An 18,914-nucleotide genomic window follows, 5' to 3' on the forward strand; every position below is an offset into this window, starting at 1 on the left:
CATACATATATAGAGGAAAAGCTAAAAAATATGGGGTCAGATGGCCTGAAATATGCATTACATGGCCATTTAACCCTACTTTTAAATTTTTTTCTTTTACTTTCTATCCATGTTAGGCATATTTTATTCCAACAGATCCACAGCCTAATCCCGAGCTGCCCAGGGTGCATGGCTGTGGAAATACCAAAAATGGCTGCCGCTGCATCCTGCGTGCTTTCAGCAGCCACCAGCAGCTCTTCAGGATAAGGGGACTTTTGTCCCCTTCCCCCAGGACCCAGGTAAAGAGAGTAGCCCCGCAATGGGGCTACTTGATTCACCACCAACCAAAAGGTGAGCCCAACACAAAGGCTCTGGATCCGGTGGAGCAATGCTTCCCTCCCTCCCCACTCCCTTTACCCGGAATGTCTCCTCTGCCCTCTCCCCGCCTCCCCATAACACCTCCTCCCTGCCCTTTCCCAATCCTCCATCCACCTCCCCAGAACACCTCCTCTCCCCTCCCCCCACACCCTTGCTTACCTCTCCGCTGCTCGGCGGTCCGTGTGACCACCAAGCAGCAGAGGTCAGGTGCCCACCCAGCACCAGCCAGCACTAAGCTACCACTGGCGCCCCCCCCCCCCCGGTGGCAGGGCCTGCAAATGTGCCTTATGGCACATTTGCAACAATGAGTGCCGGCAGTGAGCCAGCGTGCCGAGTCCAGGATTGGGCTCTAAGGGCCCGATCCTATCCAACTTTCTAGCACCGGTTCAACCGCAATGCAGCCCCAAGATAAGGGAACAAATGTTCCCATACTTTGAGGAGGCCTCTGTGACTGCCTCCCCACCATAGGATGCAGTGCACACCCCACACTGGGAAACAGGATAGGATCGGGCCCTAACACAGCTGTTTTTGATGTTGAAACCAACGATAATGTAGAATACTTTATTGTCACTGTACAACTAAATTTCTTCTAATTGTGAACAACATTGGTTTGTGGCCTAAATATCAACCTGCTGCCTTAAAAGCCATCTTTGTCTCCTAGGAAATAAAAAATGTACCTGCATACATGAAGCACCACGTGAACTGATTAGATCATAGGTGCATCTTCCCATCCAGCACCTCCTTTGGAAGCGGTCCCCTAGCGACCAAATGAGAGGCATACTGAACCTGCTGTTCCCCACCCAACTTTCTACTACTGCCTGCCTGTTTGCACTTTCTCCTGCCACCACTGCTGTCCTTTAAAGGGCCAGCCCAGCTGTTGCTATAGAAGCAACAGAAAAAGAAGTGGGTGGTTAGAAAAGCAAGTGCCAATAGAAGAGAGAATGTGAACTGTTGGGCAGGCCTCTCTAACTATTTGCAAGGCTAGATTAGACAATACGCTAAAGAAGATTTCATCTGACAGTAGTGGAGCATTCAGATATTCAAGGCTGATGAGACCATGGTAAACAAAGGAAACATGGGCGAATGGATACAGCAACAGGTAAAAGCTCTATTTAAAGAAACAAAGAAATCCAAAAGCAGTGTAGAAAGACATAAAGTAAGGTGTGGATAATTGATTTCCATTAGCAAAAATGTGTGCTCTCTATCTAAATTTGTGTGCCAGCATCTTCACTTGCTTCCAGAAATGTCCCATATTGCTAGTTTTAAACTATATCATTAAGCCAGGAAAATACTGTTCAGTGTACTCCTTAGACAATGGCTCTTCCCCTGTGGTCTAATGTAATGCACAATATCTGATGCTCCTTCAGGGAGAGCCTCCACAACAGAAGGAACGGGAGGCACAAAGCCACTGCAGTGAGCGCCCCAACTCCAGGAAGAACGTGGAAGTGATGTCACATGACACAATGTCACATGACATCATGAAGTCACTGCCCTGAGTACTAGGCGTTACACCTCTGCACATACAATTTGTTTGGCTTCTGGTTCATGGACCCTCCCCCCAAAACCCATCCAACTCAAGAACCCCTGATCCAAAGTCATGACCCACCAGCCTGGGAAGCCCTGTGTCTGCCTCCTTAAGGGGTAGGGAGATGGTGGGGATGCAATCCTCAGGACTGCACTGCCACTAGTGACAAAGGGGCTTTGCAACTGCAAGCCAGAAGTGGGTCACAATTGCTATTTTTAAACATTCTGAGACACAGGGAGCCCTGCAGAGGGCTCCGCAGGACCCCACAAACCCCTGGAGGTCAGCACTGGTGGAGGCGAGTAAAACCTGGGGATTGTGTCGTCACCATCCCCCTGCCCCCGCAAACACATAGAGCAGCTCAAACTCTACATGAGGGTTGAGAACCACTGCCCTGATCTATGGGGAATGCCCTTTCAGATATTCCATTCTTGAATTGTCTGAGAAACAAGGGTGCCAGGACAGGTGCCTTGAGGGCTCTCCTACAGCTGTATAGCTCCCTTTCCTCGGAGTCTTGCCAGCACCTGGTTCTCTTTTGGATCTATCGCAAGAAGATTACTTAGGGTGACTTTTGGTGGCCAGAGCAAAGCTTTTAACTAGTTATGGTGTTCTAGCAGATGTTTTATTTTTTATTTGCATTTTTAATGCGTATGTTTTATATTGTACCAGCATTCAGTCTCAAGAACAGCACAAGCCAACTGAATAACGTTATACACAGCCAAGAAAATGTTTGCTATGTGTAAAGTGTACGCACTCCCGTTTGCTACTACTGTATCCTCTGCTATTTTAAGCACTGTCATAAAATCCATCATTAATGATAACTTTTTTCTTTCTTGCTCTCTGCTCTGTGTCTGGAAGACAAGTCTGGACCAATTTCTCCATCCTGCCTCTGGCAGCAGAATGGAGCTAGCATTTCAGATCCAACACCAAATCCAGGCTGCTTCAAAGAGAAAACCCTACTTTCTTCCGTTAAGATCATAAGAAATATCAGAGGAGGGGGTCAGCTCTGTTTGGACATAATTACACTTCATCAGAAGAAGCTTTCTTCATCTTCCATGCGTGAAAAGTCTGCAAGCAGTTAAGTCTGTCTTTTTTTTCCTCTTTCTTTTTTTTTTAAATATAAAAATTGCTATTTGGGAAACTAGCCAAAACTTGGAAAGCCAATATAATAAAACTGTGCACATGCACCCTTTGTTTTCCTTTGAAGTTTCTTAAGTAAATATGTTGAGAGTACACTATCACTTTTTGTAGATTTTACTCATACTGATCAGAGAAAACTTCTCATCCGTGGGACACTTGCACAGGGTGTGGGACACTTGTACAGTGTACTCACTTTTTTATTAATCAGTAGGTAATGAAGAATATATCATAGATTTCAAATGCAATTCAGAGCATGCAAGTGCTACATATTTCTGTCATTTTTCAGCACTAGTTAAGGAAAATAACTACTGTACTTCTGCTGTAGACAATCTCGGAACAGATGCCAAGGAGCTTTCACATTTAATCGATCCACAGAATGGCAAAACAGAAATTTAACTTTAAAACTTTTTTAAAAAAGATAAATAGTATGTGAGGTTCACACCATATTTTCTTTGGCAGTGAATTCATTTATTTTATATCTAATTCCTTGCACTCGTGATGTGTTTTTTATTAACTGAAATAAATTTTTAAAGCATAGACAGTACTATTGGCCATGTTCCTAAAGTGAAAACCTTTCACTGGGAACAGCTCCTGCTGAATCACTTTTTTGAAAATGACTATGATGACAACAATTCCCCTACCTGACAAAACATTGCGGAAGTATTTGACTTTGTCCCATACTCACAATGCAACAATGCTGCCTTTTGATTTCAGAATTACATTTGTGTTCATTACATATCCAAGGATACCATGATTTGTGTTTTGGATTGGTGTATCCAATCCAAACAGATACATTGGTGTATATCATCCAAAATGAGGTGGTAGATTTAAAATTTTCACCTACGCTCTAAGTTCAATGCTGAAGACAACAGAGGATCAGGATCAAGGTACTAATGCTCTGGTGCTGATTCCAGCTATTGTGCTGAAGCAATAATATGCACTGCTGCTTCAATGAAGGGGCCAGAGACTATGCTGTGCTATCCTCTAGGAATACATCTCCAAGAGCAGAGTACATCTGCAATCAAAGCCTTGTGTCCCATCTTAAGCAGTGTTCCCTCTAAACCACCCCCAGTGGGCAGAGCCCTACTGTGGCTGCACGGGGGCAGCTCCAGAGTACATCATCATTCTCACATCATCATTCTCACTAGATTATTGCTAGATAATCACTAGATTTCTCCAGAGCACCAAGAGGAAAGTTGCACAAAGCCTCCATTACAGTTGCGTGGCCACACAACATAGGGGGAATGCTTATCCTAAGGTGAGACTAGCTGGCGCAAGTTAGAAGCCAGTTTTTTTGAGGGATTTCCCTTGCTTCTAGAGCAGCATTTCCCAAGTATGGATCAAAACCCACCAGTGGGTCACGTGTAGTGGGTTGCAAGGTGGGCCCTCCGTCTCGCTTTTGAGCCAGTTTAGCTTCAAACAGGAACCATTCTGAAAGCCTTCACAGTGACACTGCCTGCTAGAATGACTTACTGGGAGCTCCAGAAGTCACTTTTTGGTCATGCTGGCCTGAGACCCACACTCTTAGCTTCTGCAGGTCTCAGAACGGCCCACAGAAGCACGCAGAAGTGACTTCTGGTTTAGGGAGCAATTTCCAGTTTGACCCAGAGTTGGTTCCAGATGTTCCTGAGGGCCATTCTGAGGCCTGTGGAGGCCATTAGAGTGGGTCAGAGCAACCCAGGCGTGGTGTGCAGAGGCTCCCAGTAAGTCATTCCAGTCACTAGCATCATGACTCACCACAGAGAACAAGGTGTGGGCAGCACTGGAAAGTTTGGGAATCACTACTTTAGAGAGAAGGGTAGAATTTTCCAGTTTCCAGTTCTGTCCTGCTAGCTTTCCATAGAAAGCCACAGAATTTGGGGTGCAAGTCTCTTAGTTATCAGAACTTTGATTTTGACCCATGTCATAGCATAATGATGTTGCCGCAATTGATAAGAGGGACTATTTTAAAATATTGAGGCCTGATTAAACTTTGCATAACCAAAAACATACCGTTGCTGTGCAGATTTCTGCATTTTTAAAGAAGGGTCCCCTTTGTTTGTGGCATTAATTTCAATTCTGAATCAACTACAAGATTTTTAAAAGGAAATTATTTTCAGTATTGCTACAAAAGCTTCCTATGATTGGAGGCTAGATTTGTATAGCATATTCTAGATTTCAGACTACAGCAAGCTCTTCAGAGCAGCAAAGGCAATTTCAGAGCTGAATCTTCTGGGAACTAGAAAAGTCATATTCGCTCCAATTTAAAGTAAACAATACTTGACTTTCTCTAACTTAGCAAGCGTACTATTTATGGAACCTAATCCAAAGTTGACTGACACCTACAATGGCTTTCCACATTTCAAAAAGCACTGAATCAAACACACAAGGTGAGCCTTTAAGCCATCTTGCATAAAATATAATTATACAGATGGGCTGAGCCCTCCTTCTCAAACATGACATGTAATGAAAAGGCTTGTTCCTCTTTTTTCTTCTTCTTTTTTTTTTTTTGAGTTCTCTAAAATCTTGGTAAGATCTACACTATTCTAAAAGCATATTCTCCAACTGTTCCTGTTTACCCACCCCGTTTTACTTACCTCTCTCCCTTAGCATTGAGTTTCCTTACTGCAGTTTCTTCTAAAGTCTACAAAGGGAATGTTGGTCTCAGAGGGAGAAAGGTAAGGTAATGTCTCTTTAAGACAGCGGTTTTCAGCACAGTGGCGTGCCTGGAGGCTGCCTCAGGTGTGCCAAGGGGTCAGAGGAGGGAGCCAGCAGCATCCCACCTGCGAGAGAAGCTGCTGCTTTGAGGCAGGCAGCTACTGCGCATGACTCAGGCTGCAACCTGACCCTCACTTTCCTGGGAGTAAGCCCCACTGGCTATTATGGGGCTTACTTCTGAGTAGACATGCATAGGGTTGGGCAGAAGGCGGTTGTTGCCTGCTTGCGTGCTGATTGCCCACCCAGAGAAGCCCGGAGGAGCCAGGAGGTGGGAGCTGCGGAGTGAGTGAGAAGAGGGAGCCAGAAGCGGGCAAGCAGGTACACAGCAAGCAGGTCTGCTGAGGCCCCCAACCTAAGGACTGGCTGACTGATAAGGGTCCTTGAAAGTCCCTTTTCCTTGCCAGTTTGCCTTCAACTCACCAAAGCAACCCTCCCTGCAACTTTGGGGCTTTTAGAGGAAGGGCGCTGGGCCACAATCCTCTCCACACTTTCCTGGGAGTAAGCCCCATTGACTGTAATGGGGCTTACTTCTGAGCAGGCATGCATAGGATTGAGCTCTGGGACTGCTATCCCATCCACACTTTCCTGGGAGTAAGCCCCATTGATTGTAATGGGGCTTACTTCTGAGCAGGCATGCATAGGATTGGGATTTTGGTTGCACTCTTTCTTTCTCAAATACACAAGCAGGCAATTGGTACTTCTCTCGCCTCTTCCCAACATTTTTCAATATTTTCAATGACTTCAAAACATTTTTTCCTCCTTTTCAGAAACCACATATACTTCCCTTTCTTAGCTTCTTTGTGACTTTTTTGTCATGTAATGATTTAACTGTATTAATTTTATTAATTTAAGATTAATTGTAATGTAGTAATTTAATGTAAGTAAAAAAGTGTAGTGTGCCTTGACAATTTTAGTGCCTTGTCAGTGTGTCATGAGCTGAAAAAGGTTGAAAATGGCTGCTTTAAGAGTTTGGAGGGTGTGGGGAGGAGAAAGAAGAGAATACAGGCCAAGTATTGGCAAAGTCTAAACACTGGGGATGTCCCTTTCTGAGCTCAGAGGACTAAGAAGATAGGCAGACTATACCAGCAAAGGATGTAAGTGCAAGGGATTTTCTCATCTAGTTCCTCAAAAAGTTGAGGACTTAAATGCAGTGAAATGTGTAACTGGGAGACTTATAACAGGGACTCCCTGTAAACCAAACCAGAAACTTCTTCATGCTCCCTCTCCCCAGAATTTGCTGGGGCTAACAACATTAGAAAGTAGTTCTTGTATAGATATTTTTTCCCAAAATTCAATTTCATAAAAACAAGAAAAATATAAGTAGTCAGGAAAAATACTTCCTGTACAAGGAGGACAACAACTTGGAAAGTACAGAACTTCTCTCCCTGTTTTATTCCATACATACAAAGCTGAGGATATTTTATTAATGGTTATCTGTATCTCCTTATGGATATAAGAGACATATATATCCATATCATATAAAACAGATTTAAGCCTAGACTGTTTTAAGCCTAGACTTCAGATCAATTCAAGCATTTACACCATATATTCAATTAAAGCCTGAATGGAAACCCTACCCATACAGTTCTTTGGGTGCTCAATGAAAACATGAGGATTTGGGCAGAATTTGCCACACTCCCCTATGAGTACTCACTGAATGCACAACATGAACACTTGAATACGAACATAGTCCGTTAGTCTATTTTAAGATATGCATAATGTAACCATCTACCTCTTCCACTTCTGCCCACGAATCTCAGGTCATTAAATCGTGCCACTTGGTTCTTCATAACAGCAGAGGCATTTCTCAGCTCTGCCGAATAATTTTCATCGTTCCCAGCCATCACTGTGACCACTGTCCCATCGGGGACTTCTCCTAAAGCCACCACCTGCAATAGCAAAAATAAAACAACAGCCTCTTAGAATTATTTGGTTCTCAATCTCAAAAGCAGGGACCAGAAGAGGTTTTGCACTCTGCCATTCTGTCATCAAGCAGATACAAAATACTGAAGATAGGGTCACATCAACCAAGGTAAATCTAATGGTTTTTGTTTTCCATGATTTAATAGGGAGGGTTTCTCTTTATGTTACCAACATCATTGTGGAAACAATAAAATCATTATAGAAAACTTTAAGGTTACCCTTCTTTGTAAAATAGGATAACAAATTGGTTGGTGTTCAGTAGCATAGTTAATTACAAAGTTGGATGTATTTATATGAAGAACATTTATGACATGATGATTGACTCTCTAGAGACTTGAGCAGTGGCAATGACAGCTCAGCTTCTGCTGTGATTTTGGAGGCACTGGGGTAGCTCCCTGAATGCCTTGCAATATGATGTCATATTTCCAGGTCTGCCTCCCCAGTCTTGAACCTCACCACATGTCACTGACCTGCTGCCACTGCCTCTTCCCACACACTCTAAGGAGGAAGTGTGTGGAGGATAGATGCCTGATCACCCTATCAGCTTGGGGAATCAGAAGGAAGAAACCACCCATGCGAGGTGCATGTGTGCATATTCGTGTGTGTATATTAGTGCCCACACACACCAGAATGAGATGGGAAGGAGATGAACTGTCTCAGGTACAGGAAAGCCTTGGATCAAGCCAGCTTTTCATCAGTGGAGATTGGTACATAGCTGTAACCACTGCTGAAAAACAATAATTGGACCACTGTCATTCATGCTCTGTTTACGTTATATAATGTACTTTATGTGGGGCTGTTCAGCTAGTACAGAATGTACTATGCCCATTTATTAATGGGAATTTCCACAAACATACCTGTTCTAAAGTGACAATCCTTGGTTACCAGTCTATTTCTGGACCCAATAAAAAGTTCTATTTTTGATCATTAAAACTGTAAATACCTTTTAAGTTGGCAGTTTCCCACAAAATGTGGCCCAACTCCATGACCCAGCTAGGGACTTTGTTTTCCTCAGCAATGATTGGGACCTTTTTATGGTGGCCCTTAAGCTGCTAACTTTCCTCTCTCTTTGGCCCCCTCCCTCCCCAGAGCAGAGTACATATACATTAATTTCATTGTGCTTTTGCTGCCTGATTTTTACATGACAATTTTGGAACTTTGACACTATGCCTAAGTTTATCTCCTCTTTTCCTCATTTTTGCAATTAGTCACTGTAATTTTAAATTAATTTGTGCTGTAGTTAATAATATTATTTTAAATTTTAGTTTGATTACTATCATAAACCACTTCAGAACCATTACATTTGAAAGGGATGTATAGGTATATAATTAAAAATTGTACAGTACTTTTAAAAACAATGCTAAACAAAACAATGCTAAACAAAACCAAACATGTACAGTTTGAATCTCTTATTCACAAGGGTTCCTTCCCAGAACTCATGTGAATGGCAAAAATCAAATTAAAGCAAATCCATTTAAAAAACAAAGTCCCTTTGCTAGGTGATTTAAAAACAGCCTTGCTGACCTTTGTGATGTAACACAGAGTCATTAGGCAGACAATCCATCAATCAGTCTCCCTCCAGGCGCTCAGAAAGGTTTCATTTCAGGCAAGTGACCCCTCCTTTCACCCAGAGCAAAAAGAATGCAAAATGATTATCATTCTTTTATGTGCTCCAGGGGAAGGGAGGGGTCACTTGCCTTGGAGCAATGTTTATCAAACTGTGGGTTGGAGACCCACTAGGTGGATCATGAACCAATTTCAGGTGGGTCCCCATTCATTTCAATATTTTATTTTTAATATACCTATTAGACTTGATGCTACCATAGTATGTGACTGCATTGGGGAAATGTTACACATCAGTACTTTTAACAGACTACTATGTATATATATGCTTTTAACAATGATAGTAAATGGAACTTATCCTAGGTAAGGGTGGGAAGGACTGCAGCCTAGAATTGTTAAAAATTTCCTAATAGATGTCGTCACTTCTGATCATGACATCACTTCTGGTGGACCCTGACAGATTCTCATTCTAAAAAGTGGGTCCTGGTGCTAAAAGTTTGAGAAGCACTGCCTTGGAGTATAGCTATTCTAAATGCCTGGAGAGAGAATGATTGATGGATTGTCAGCTGCCCTCTCTTGCATTAAGGAGACTATTGTTAAATGATTTTTCCCTTTAATTTAAAGGGCCCTTCTCATCACGTTGAGATAAAATTGCAGGTAAAAAACCTGTTGATAATTAGGTTATACCTGTATTCTCAACAAGGGAGGGCAACATGCAAACACCATCCACTTCAGTGAGTCTTTGTCAAACATAAATAATTTTAGTCACATGGTGTATACAGTTAAAGTCCTGCTTCAGACATAACTGGGGATCCTAGTTAATTCCAGCAGCATGCCCTCTGACTGCCCTGATTCAGCAGGAACAACCACATCTTTCAGAGTCCTGGCTGGGGAAAACTTCACCTTCCCAACATCCCAATTTTCATGAAGCAACTACACTCTCTTTCTTTGCATTATATACATACCTTTGGCCTCTAAAGCTGAAGCCCTGCATAGATATAATAAATCATATGCCTACCATGTGCAAGCACACACACACACTCTGTATTTTTACCACCCACTTAGTTATAGGAATGCCAAAAACTATAATTGTCACATAACTTCTAGTTATGTGATCTCAGGCAAGCCAATAAACTGTCATAAAATGAATTATTTTAAAGGCATTTGCTTATTGTTTTTTTCCCCTCTGAATTTTTTCCCTATTGATTTTGATCCCCAAAGTCATAAATGCAAATTAGATGCTTTTACTTTAGGCTAGTACTATTTCCTTCTCCCAAGCCCACTTCTGGAAGCTGTGATGAAAGTATGGAGAGAGGGATGGGGAGCAGAAAGAGTTTTGGTAAGCTTCATCACACAGTACACCAACTGTATTGATAAAACTCAGATTGAACATTTTAAGAAGGACTTTCTTCCACTATACAGGAAACCTGTTAATAAGAAAAAAGACATATTTTTTGCTGTGGAATTGCGGGGGGGACGGGACACAGAGGAAATTGGGAACTGGTTTTTTTAAGGGGGGGAAGAAGGATTGTGGGCTCAGCTCTGCTAATGAAAATGCTGTCTAAGCGTGTGCTAAGGTACAGCTTGCTCTAAATATGTGAGAAGGAGAGGACTGCTGTAATTAACTGATCTGGAAAAAAGTACCCCCTGCACATGCTCCAAGCTGGTTTTCCTCCCAGGTTCCAGGACATGGTCCTAGTATGGAAAACAGACTATTGGGCTGAATCCTGGTGAGGTCTTGGTACAAAGTAAGTGGGGTGGGGAGAAAAGGCAAGTAGGCACTACCTATAAAAACATAGTTGCTTTTAAGTATATTCTTGTTTTAGAGGAGAGTAGTCGGATGGTGGAAAAACGAGGAGTAGGCTGTTGCATAGAACAGAATTATGTATAATTTTGTTGTAGTTTGCTGGCAATGGAGGTGGAATCCATGCTTAATTTGTAAAGAGTGTTGCTAGGGCTTTAATCTGTGTAGGATATGTGCTATCAATGTGTTCAGCCTGCTTCTCAAGCCTTAAGGGAAGGACTGCAGTTGTTTAACAGCAATGGACAAGTACTCTGCAAAGGCTCTAAGGCACTGTGTTATTAACATTGTTATTTTTGCTTAAGAATTTTACAGCATGGTTTCACTGACTGATCTTGGCCTAGTCATTTATTGCTGCGCCTCAGGATCCCTTAGCTGTACCAGTATCCACCAGTGTCCTCTAAATGGTATAAATGTAATATAGTGTCTTTATACATATTACATATATTTGATTTCCTTGTAGTATGTGGCTTGTCTCACTGCTTTTGTCATCTGGAGCTACTCTTAGATCCCACTTCCTATTTGGAGCCCATCTGAGATGGAACTGTACTGACATGCAAGGAAGGGCTGTAACTTAGTGGAAAAGCACAGGCTTTAAATGCTATAGGTACCAGCTTCAATCCCTGGCATCTCCAGATAGGGTGGAAACCCTAGAGCACTACTGCCAGTCTATGCAGACAATACTGAGCTCGATGATCCAGTGGTTTAAATCAGTATAAGATGGTTTTAGCTGGCCAAAACACTGCCCCCAGCTTCATGCAGAGAAGTGGACGTCATCAGTGAAATGCTGGAAAGTATGGCATTGTGTTGAACACAGTAATAGAAAGTACTAGTAACTAGTGAATCTGTTTTCTGCTGGCCAAGCATAGCTCTGCCCCAAAGCTATCCAACAGCTCTATGCTGCCAACCTCAAAGCAGATTAATGTTTAGATCAAGGGTGGGCAAACATTTTGATAGGACGGCCACATCATCTCTCTGACACTGTGTTGGGGGCCAGAAAATAGATTTAATTTACATTTCAAATTTGAATAAATTTAAACAAATTTACATAAATGAATACATTAGAGATGGAACTTATATAAATGAATGAATTTTACTGAGCTTATTTATAATACACATGAGAACTATAAAACAGGCACATTAGAACTATGAACTGTTTACCGCACACCTCTTGCACAGTGAAAACATACGAACCAAGCCAAAAACACAAGGAGACATAAGTTGTTCAGAGGCAATGGGGGGTTAAAATAATGCCCAAGGAAAAGCAGAAAACACATGGAGACTATAAAGGGACTTGCTCTAACTTGGCCCACAGCTTGCATCTGGAGGTTGCAATCAGCAATCTTGGGCCAGCGCAGGCTCCAACAGTCTCCAACAGGCCAGAGGCTCATTGGTGAATGAGGATTTCCTGTGGGCCGAATTGGAGATCCCAAGGGCCACAAATGGAACCCAGGTCGAAGTTTGCCCACCCCTGATTTGGATGTACAAAACTGGACATCCTCCAGGGCCACAGCACCAGTCTAGCTCTTGCTGCCCTAGGGACAGCTGTTACAAAAGTGCTGGAAAGCACTTCGCGATGGCAGAGTGGTAACATGGGTCGGCAGGAGAAGCACCGGCACCAGTGAGGGGGGTTAATGCAGCACCAAGTGGGGTGTGGGAGGGAGAGGAGGGTGTGTAACAGGGCAGGAGACAGTGATGACATGGCAGAGGTGGTGGGACCATGCCTAGGAGGGGGCAAGGACAGTGACAGAGGCTCCCGCTGGATTCTATCGCCCCTCCCAGGCTCTATCTGCCAACACAAGGCTGCTTGGGTCTGGGCTAGCAATTTTGCTGGTGCAAGCCCTGTAGCCCCATAGCAACTGCTGGGGCTTTCTCTGGGGCAAGGGGACAAATGTTGCCTTACCTCAGGAAGACCTCTAGCAGCTTTGTTGCCTGCACTGGATACAGAGGTGGCCATTTTGGCACCTCTGCATCACACCACAGGCAATTTGGTTAGGACTGGGCTGCCCACCAAAATCCTGGATTTGGGCCCCACTTAAAAAACTGTATTCTCAATAGGCTTATGATTAAAAATACACCAGGTAATACAATTTTGCAATTCAGCAAAAAATTGTTTAAGGAAAATAAACCAGATTTAAAACCAGAGCCTAAGGTACAGATATAACATTTTGACTAATATTTTAAAATTTGACCCAAAATCCATCATTCATGTGCAATGGAGCAATTTTGTTCTAGATAAGCTTTGAACAAAAAGTCCAAAACCTAGAAAAATGCATTATATTTAATTCAACATCTAATCCATTTACAGCATAATCCGCTGTGTCTACTCAGAGATGGCAAATTCATAGGACTTACTCTCAGGTAATTCTGTAAAGGACTGCAGCTCTAGGGTCCAATCCTATCCAACTTTCCTGTGCCAGTGCCGTTATAATGCAGTCCCTAGGTAAGGGAACAAACATTCCCTTATTCTGAGGAGGCCTCCGTGACTATTCCCCCCACTGCAGGATGCAGCACACACCCTGTTGGCATGGCTGCATTGGTGCTGGAAAGTTGGATAGAATTGGGCCCTCAATTTCATAAACGCTAGGCAACTTTCAGCCTTTTCAAAATTTTGCCTTACATGTGCCCAACATAGTCATGTCTGAAAGCTGATAAATATCCTCAAATACCAATCGTCTCCAAACTCACTCACAAACTCACTCACAAACTTTAGAAGAAGTTTTTTTTTAAAGAATAAAGAAATAGATGAAAGTGAGCACTCAGCTTCTAGAATATGTGTCAGGCCAATACGTGGTACGAAAATTCTAGAAACAAAGAAGCTGTCAATTTTGTAACTATTTCAAATGAGGCAATATTTAATCAGTTCTGAAAAATGGCTGCTAAGCAAACTGCTAAACTACATAATCCTTCAAAAGGAACCAAGGTCTGTGTTCCCCAACACTAAAAAAAAGAATTCAGAAGTTTTACATCAAGGGTCAGGATGAGGAATCCATTATAAGAAGACTGGTAATCTTCTAAAACTTCTTCAAGTTTTCAAATTTGAAAAGCAATTTTTAGCTGACTGAGGGCCCAATCCTATCCAACTTTCCAGCACCAGTGCAACCATGCAGCCCTGAGGTAAGGGAACAAATGTTCCCATACTTTAAGGAGGCCTCTGTGACTGCATCCGCTACACATGATAGTGCATACCCCATAGGCACAGCAGCACCAGCACTGGAAAATTGGATAGGATTGGGCCCTTAGCAATGTTTACCCAGACTCATTACAATGAGACATGAAATGCTCAATGTGAAGAACGAAGCTAAGCTACAACTGTGAAGTCGGTGTACTACATTATATCATTGGGCAGCAATACACTGCATCAGCAAGAATGAGTTCTCTAGATAAATGCTAAAAAGCTCTTTTAAGACACAAATTGTAACAGCATCTATTGAAAAACACTTTTATCAAAAGCAACATCCACATGCAATTTAATTACTTTAAAATCCCGTCTTAAAAAGAACTTCTCTTACCTAACTATTGCCAAAAGTGCATTTAAGACTTTTTTCTTTTAAATGTAATGCCTCCTTTTAACTTAAAGCAGAGTAACTGATTTGCAGTACACTTTTATTTAAAAAAAAAAGACATCTGCGCTTACAATTTATATGCCAAATTTCAGCTTGAAGCTATTTAAACCAGCTGAGTTATAAACCCTGAAAACAGGGGTTTAGGTGGAAATGCTGACAGACTACTGCAGAGCTACTGAACAGAGCTTTACGACTTCATACATATTTTTTTTTCTCCTGCTGTTGTTATCTTAAAATCTTTTAGCTACTATTAGTATCATCAAGGTCAGCAACAAGTTTACAGATTTGGTATGCTAATAATTCTACTGCTCTTCAACCATTTAGTTTGGAAAAGTCTTACTGACTCAAATAAGCTACACTGGGGCAAGTGATTTAAGGATTGGATGTACCATCTTTATGAAAACACAATTATCACCCCTAAAAGAAATATTACCAGTGGGTCAAATGCTGGATGTCACAGTTCAGTCCCAATATATAAAATGATTCATGGGAATGTGATTGAAGGAGTTGGTTTCAGGCCCACTGTGCCACATTCCTTTATACATGAACAGCTATCCCTTGGGGGCTGGGGATAAGAATAGGCCCTCAGTTTGGCTGTACTTGTTGTAAGAGGCGACTAAACAGCCACCGGGTAGATGGGACTCGTCAGGCTGGGAAGGCAGCTCATCTGAGAGAAGGAAAACTCTGATCCCAAACCTTCACTGCCTTGTGGCTACATCCAGTTATGGAAAAGGCTTCAGGACTCAACCTTGAGGCAAAATCCAGAGCCGGAGTCCCTGAGGCAGTTCGCGGCTGAGCACAGTCACGTTCTGGCAACTCCTGTGACGCCGCTGGAACCAACCGTATTGGCTTCTGCCTTTCCATTGGACCATTTCAGCAACGTGGAGAGGGAGGATTTGCTGCATGGGAAACAGTCTATCCTCCATATCTACTTCACCCAGGCTTCGCGCACTGGAGAGGACACTCTGTTCCAGAACCACCATTCAGAGTGCTATACCATAGTCTTCCGAGACTGAAGGATGCCAACAACAACGAACAGCTGAAACACTGTGTTTTATATATATATATATATATATATATATATATATATATATATATATATATATATATATATATATATATATAAATTTTCAACTAAACCCCTTCATGTACTGAGTGAGTACTGTATGCTGAGTAGGCTGATACTAAAAACATTTTATTGTGAAAAAGTTTGTTTAAAAGCAGTGAAACTTAAATAAAAATATTTCGGTATGAGTGTTCAGGGCCTTATTTCTCAGAAAATTCAACAAGGGCTCTATCCCTCCCTGCCTTCTTTGTCCTTCTTGAAAATATGAACACTAGCCTTTCAAAACACTTGACCAATGTGATTTTTAAAACTAATGATCAAAGGCAGCATAGTTTATAATACACTTCATCTACTACAAGTGAATTATGATACTATTCAGATGATACTAACTATGATACTAAGATACTATTCAGAATTATCAACATATTTAAACTCAGTCAATCTAGTTGGGATGTATAAAGCACTATGCTGTGAAACTTCTATTTCACTGTTAAGTTCATGTGTATTTTCAACTGACATTTTAATATAACTGTGCGGCATTATTGTCAGATGTATGACCTTTCAAAAAATAAATTCATTCCTTTCAGTTAACACTGATGCTACAGCAGAGCTGTGTGCAATTTCAGTCTCTACGATTGAAAACAAAACATTTTGTGAACTGCTGTCCAAGATGAATATATGACATATATAAACACAATTTTCAGTATGCAGTGGTTCTCTGTCAGTAGATAAACTAGATCACAAGATTACACAAGCAGTAATCTTACATTCTAAAATCTTTTGTGTCACTTTTAACTGTGTGAGTCTCTTTGCAACAGGAAATTGTCTTTTCAATGCTGTGTAACTGCTTTGACAACTTTCGTTAAAAACATGGTATAGAAATATTCTAAAATTGATAAATAAATTTTTTTGTCAATAAATCTTTCTGATCTCAGCATGCCTGATCTTGCCTGATCTTAGAAGCTAAGCAGGGTCAGGCCTGGTTAGTATTTGGATGGGAGACCGCCTGAGAATACCGGGTGCTGTAGGCTTATACCATAGTCTTTCGAGACTGAAGGTTGCCAACCAACCAGGGTTCCTGCCCACCACCCTGATAAAATTATTGATTTAAATATACGATGACACCATCATATAAGCAAAGTGTATTGCCATATCACGTTATGCAAGTGAAATCTATATTTGTATACTATAGATAAGTCAGAATTATGTTCAGTGAATCAGTATGCCTGGCACCTCAAAAACTTGTGTTTGTTTATACTATAAACCACACACAAGACACACACCACAACAGTGTCATACTGCTGTTAATGCTAGAGTTACAGCGCAATCCTAGGCATGTCTACTCAGAAGTAAGTTCCACTGAGTTCAGTGGAAGTTACTTCTAATTAAGCATGTATAAGATTTTGTACAGCCTTTGAGTCATCCAGAGTATAGTAAATACACAGATCTAAATACATGCATAAAGACAGACATGGTGTAAACATTCTCCAAAAGATGTCTCTACCCTGTTTGTGAAATGTGCTCTTGATAATGTACCATGTCTTAGTGTGGGCATTTTAAGATTTGGTTGCGATTTGGTCCACCTCCTATCATTTCAAAATTGAGCAAGTAGGCATACACCAGCTTCATTCAAGTATCATCTTCCGTCATTACAACTCTAATAAAGACTTGGGTTAATACTGATCAAAATGACCTGCAATCTCATTCCCACATGGCAGCACCCCTCTGCCCCTCATGGGAGCACCCCTCCCACACCTCCAATGTGTTAAGGAGACAAGCTTGACACCTCAAAACTGGCATGGTTCTTGACAATGTTTGACAAATTTACAAGAAAATGCACCATGTGCACACATACACACAGGCTAGTTTTCCAAAAGTCTATCTTAACTTGCTATCTGCAAGCTGATGTAGGGCTCCAACAGAGAAGGACAGTAATCAGCTCTTAGGCATGGACAGACCTCTCACAGGGATGACTGCAGTCTATGGGTAAATTAATCTACCAGGCTTTCCCATCTTAAAGCTATCAATAACCTTTTCAATCAACTTGCCCTAGGAGCCCAGTGAAACTAGACTGTCCGAAAGGATTCAAAGTTACATTAACTCTTTGTCTACCAAGCTTTGAACAATCTGCAGAACAATGCCTTCTTGAAGCTGGGGCAACACCAAGGGAATGGATGGCATGACGCCATCATGGAAGGAACTAGGCAGAAATGTATTGGGGAGGTTTTGGGGTATAGCAAAAAGTATAAACACATGCACAAGAAAGGAAGGAGGAGGGACAAAGTTCTCCACCTTTCCTAAAGTTAGTAGGGTGTGAACATGTTCAAAACATGTTAATAACAACATTCCTGATTTAGATCTGGGTGCTGTTCAAGATTTAAATGATCTTTTTAACAACACAAGCTCCACTTCCCCTGGCAAAACAAGCATCTTCTGGACAAACACTTCCTAATGTGTCCAGTAAGAGTCCAACACAACCTCCCACTGGGAAAAGAAAGGACAACTTCCTCTCTCTCAATTCTTTTTGAAACTTTGACCCAGTTTATAGCCCATCCTTTCTTTCACTAGTCTAAAAGAACTTTCACCTTTGCTACTCCATGCATCATCAAGAACCCCTTATGTGAAATGCATACGTCTTGAGAGTTTCCCAAAATAACTTTAACACCTTGAACAAACACACCCCGTTGCAGAAAGACACTTCCCACAATGGATTGGAAACTTTTGCTGAATTCCTTCCTTAAATCAACACCGAGCATCAAAAATAACACCATAACATAACCGCCCACTTGGTGTTTGCGAAAACAGAAATTCACTGAAATGGCTGTAGAGGTATTGAAAGTTTGAAACATGTGAAAGGAAACACTGAGGGGAGCTAAACCATCACTTTCATTCTAAAAAGGGTAGCTTCAAATGTTACCCCAAAAGACTTTCCCTGATATGCTGATGGAGGGTCCTTGATGGTCCGATATAAGCTATATGCCCTTGTGGTTATTATTATTAAAGAATCTGAAAGTTACTTTGTGCTGGTCGGAGGCACTTCATTAAAGAAGCGTATGGTCTTTGCACCCTGAGATGTTTGACCATCAATGGAGACTAGGGCCACATGTACTGTGCATGTTCTTTAGTAAAGTTAACTATCGTGGCAGGGAAGTATTATATTATTGCTAATACTTATAGAGCGATAAATACTGTGATCAGGTATGATAATTAATGGAGAACTGAAAGAAATATAAGCAGGAATTCTAAATCCTCTCAAAATGCAAGAACCATCGACTTCTA

At 41.7% G+C, this 18,914-nt stretch overlaps 1 protein-coding gene across 5 annotated transcripts in view; it reads right to left on the minus strand.

Moving 5' to 3' along the window:
• The window catches only part of RUNX2 (RUNX family transcription factor 2), a 233,639-nt gene that overhangs the window by 123,055 nt on the left and 91,670 nt on the right, over positions 1-18,914 (minus strand). For all 5 annotated transcript variants that reach the window (XM_066637208.1, XM_066637293.1, XM_066637523.1 and 2 more), the window contains exon 3: positions 7,449-7,605. In XM_066637208.1, the coding sequence (XP_066493305.1) occupies positions 7,449-7,605 (157 nt within the window). The remainder of the gene's footprint in view (positions 1-7,448; positions 7,606-18,914) is intronic.

This window comes from Tiliqua scincoides, chromosome 1 (genome assembly GCF_035046505.1).
Source record: "Tiliqua scincoides isolate rTilSci1 chromosome 1, rTilSci1.hap2, whole genome shotgun sequence".
NCBI lineage: Eukaryota > Metazoa > Chordata > Lepidosauria > Squamata > Scincidae > Tiliqua > Tiliqua scincoides.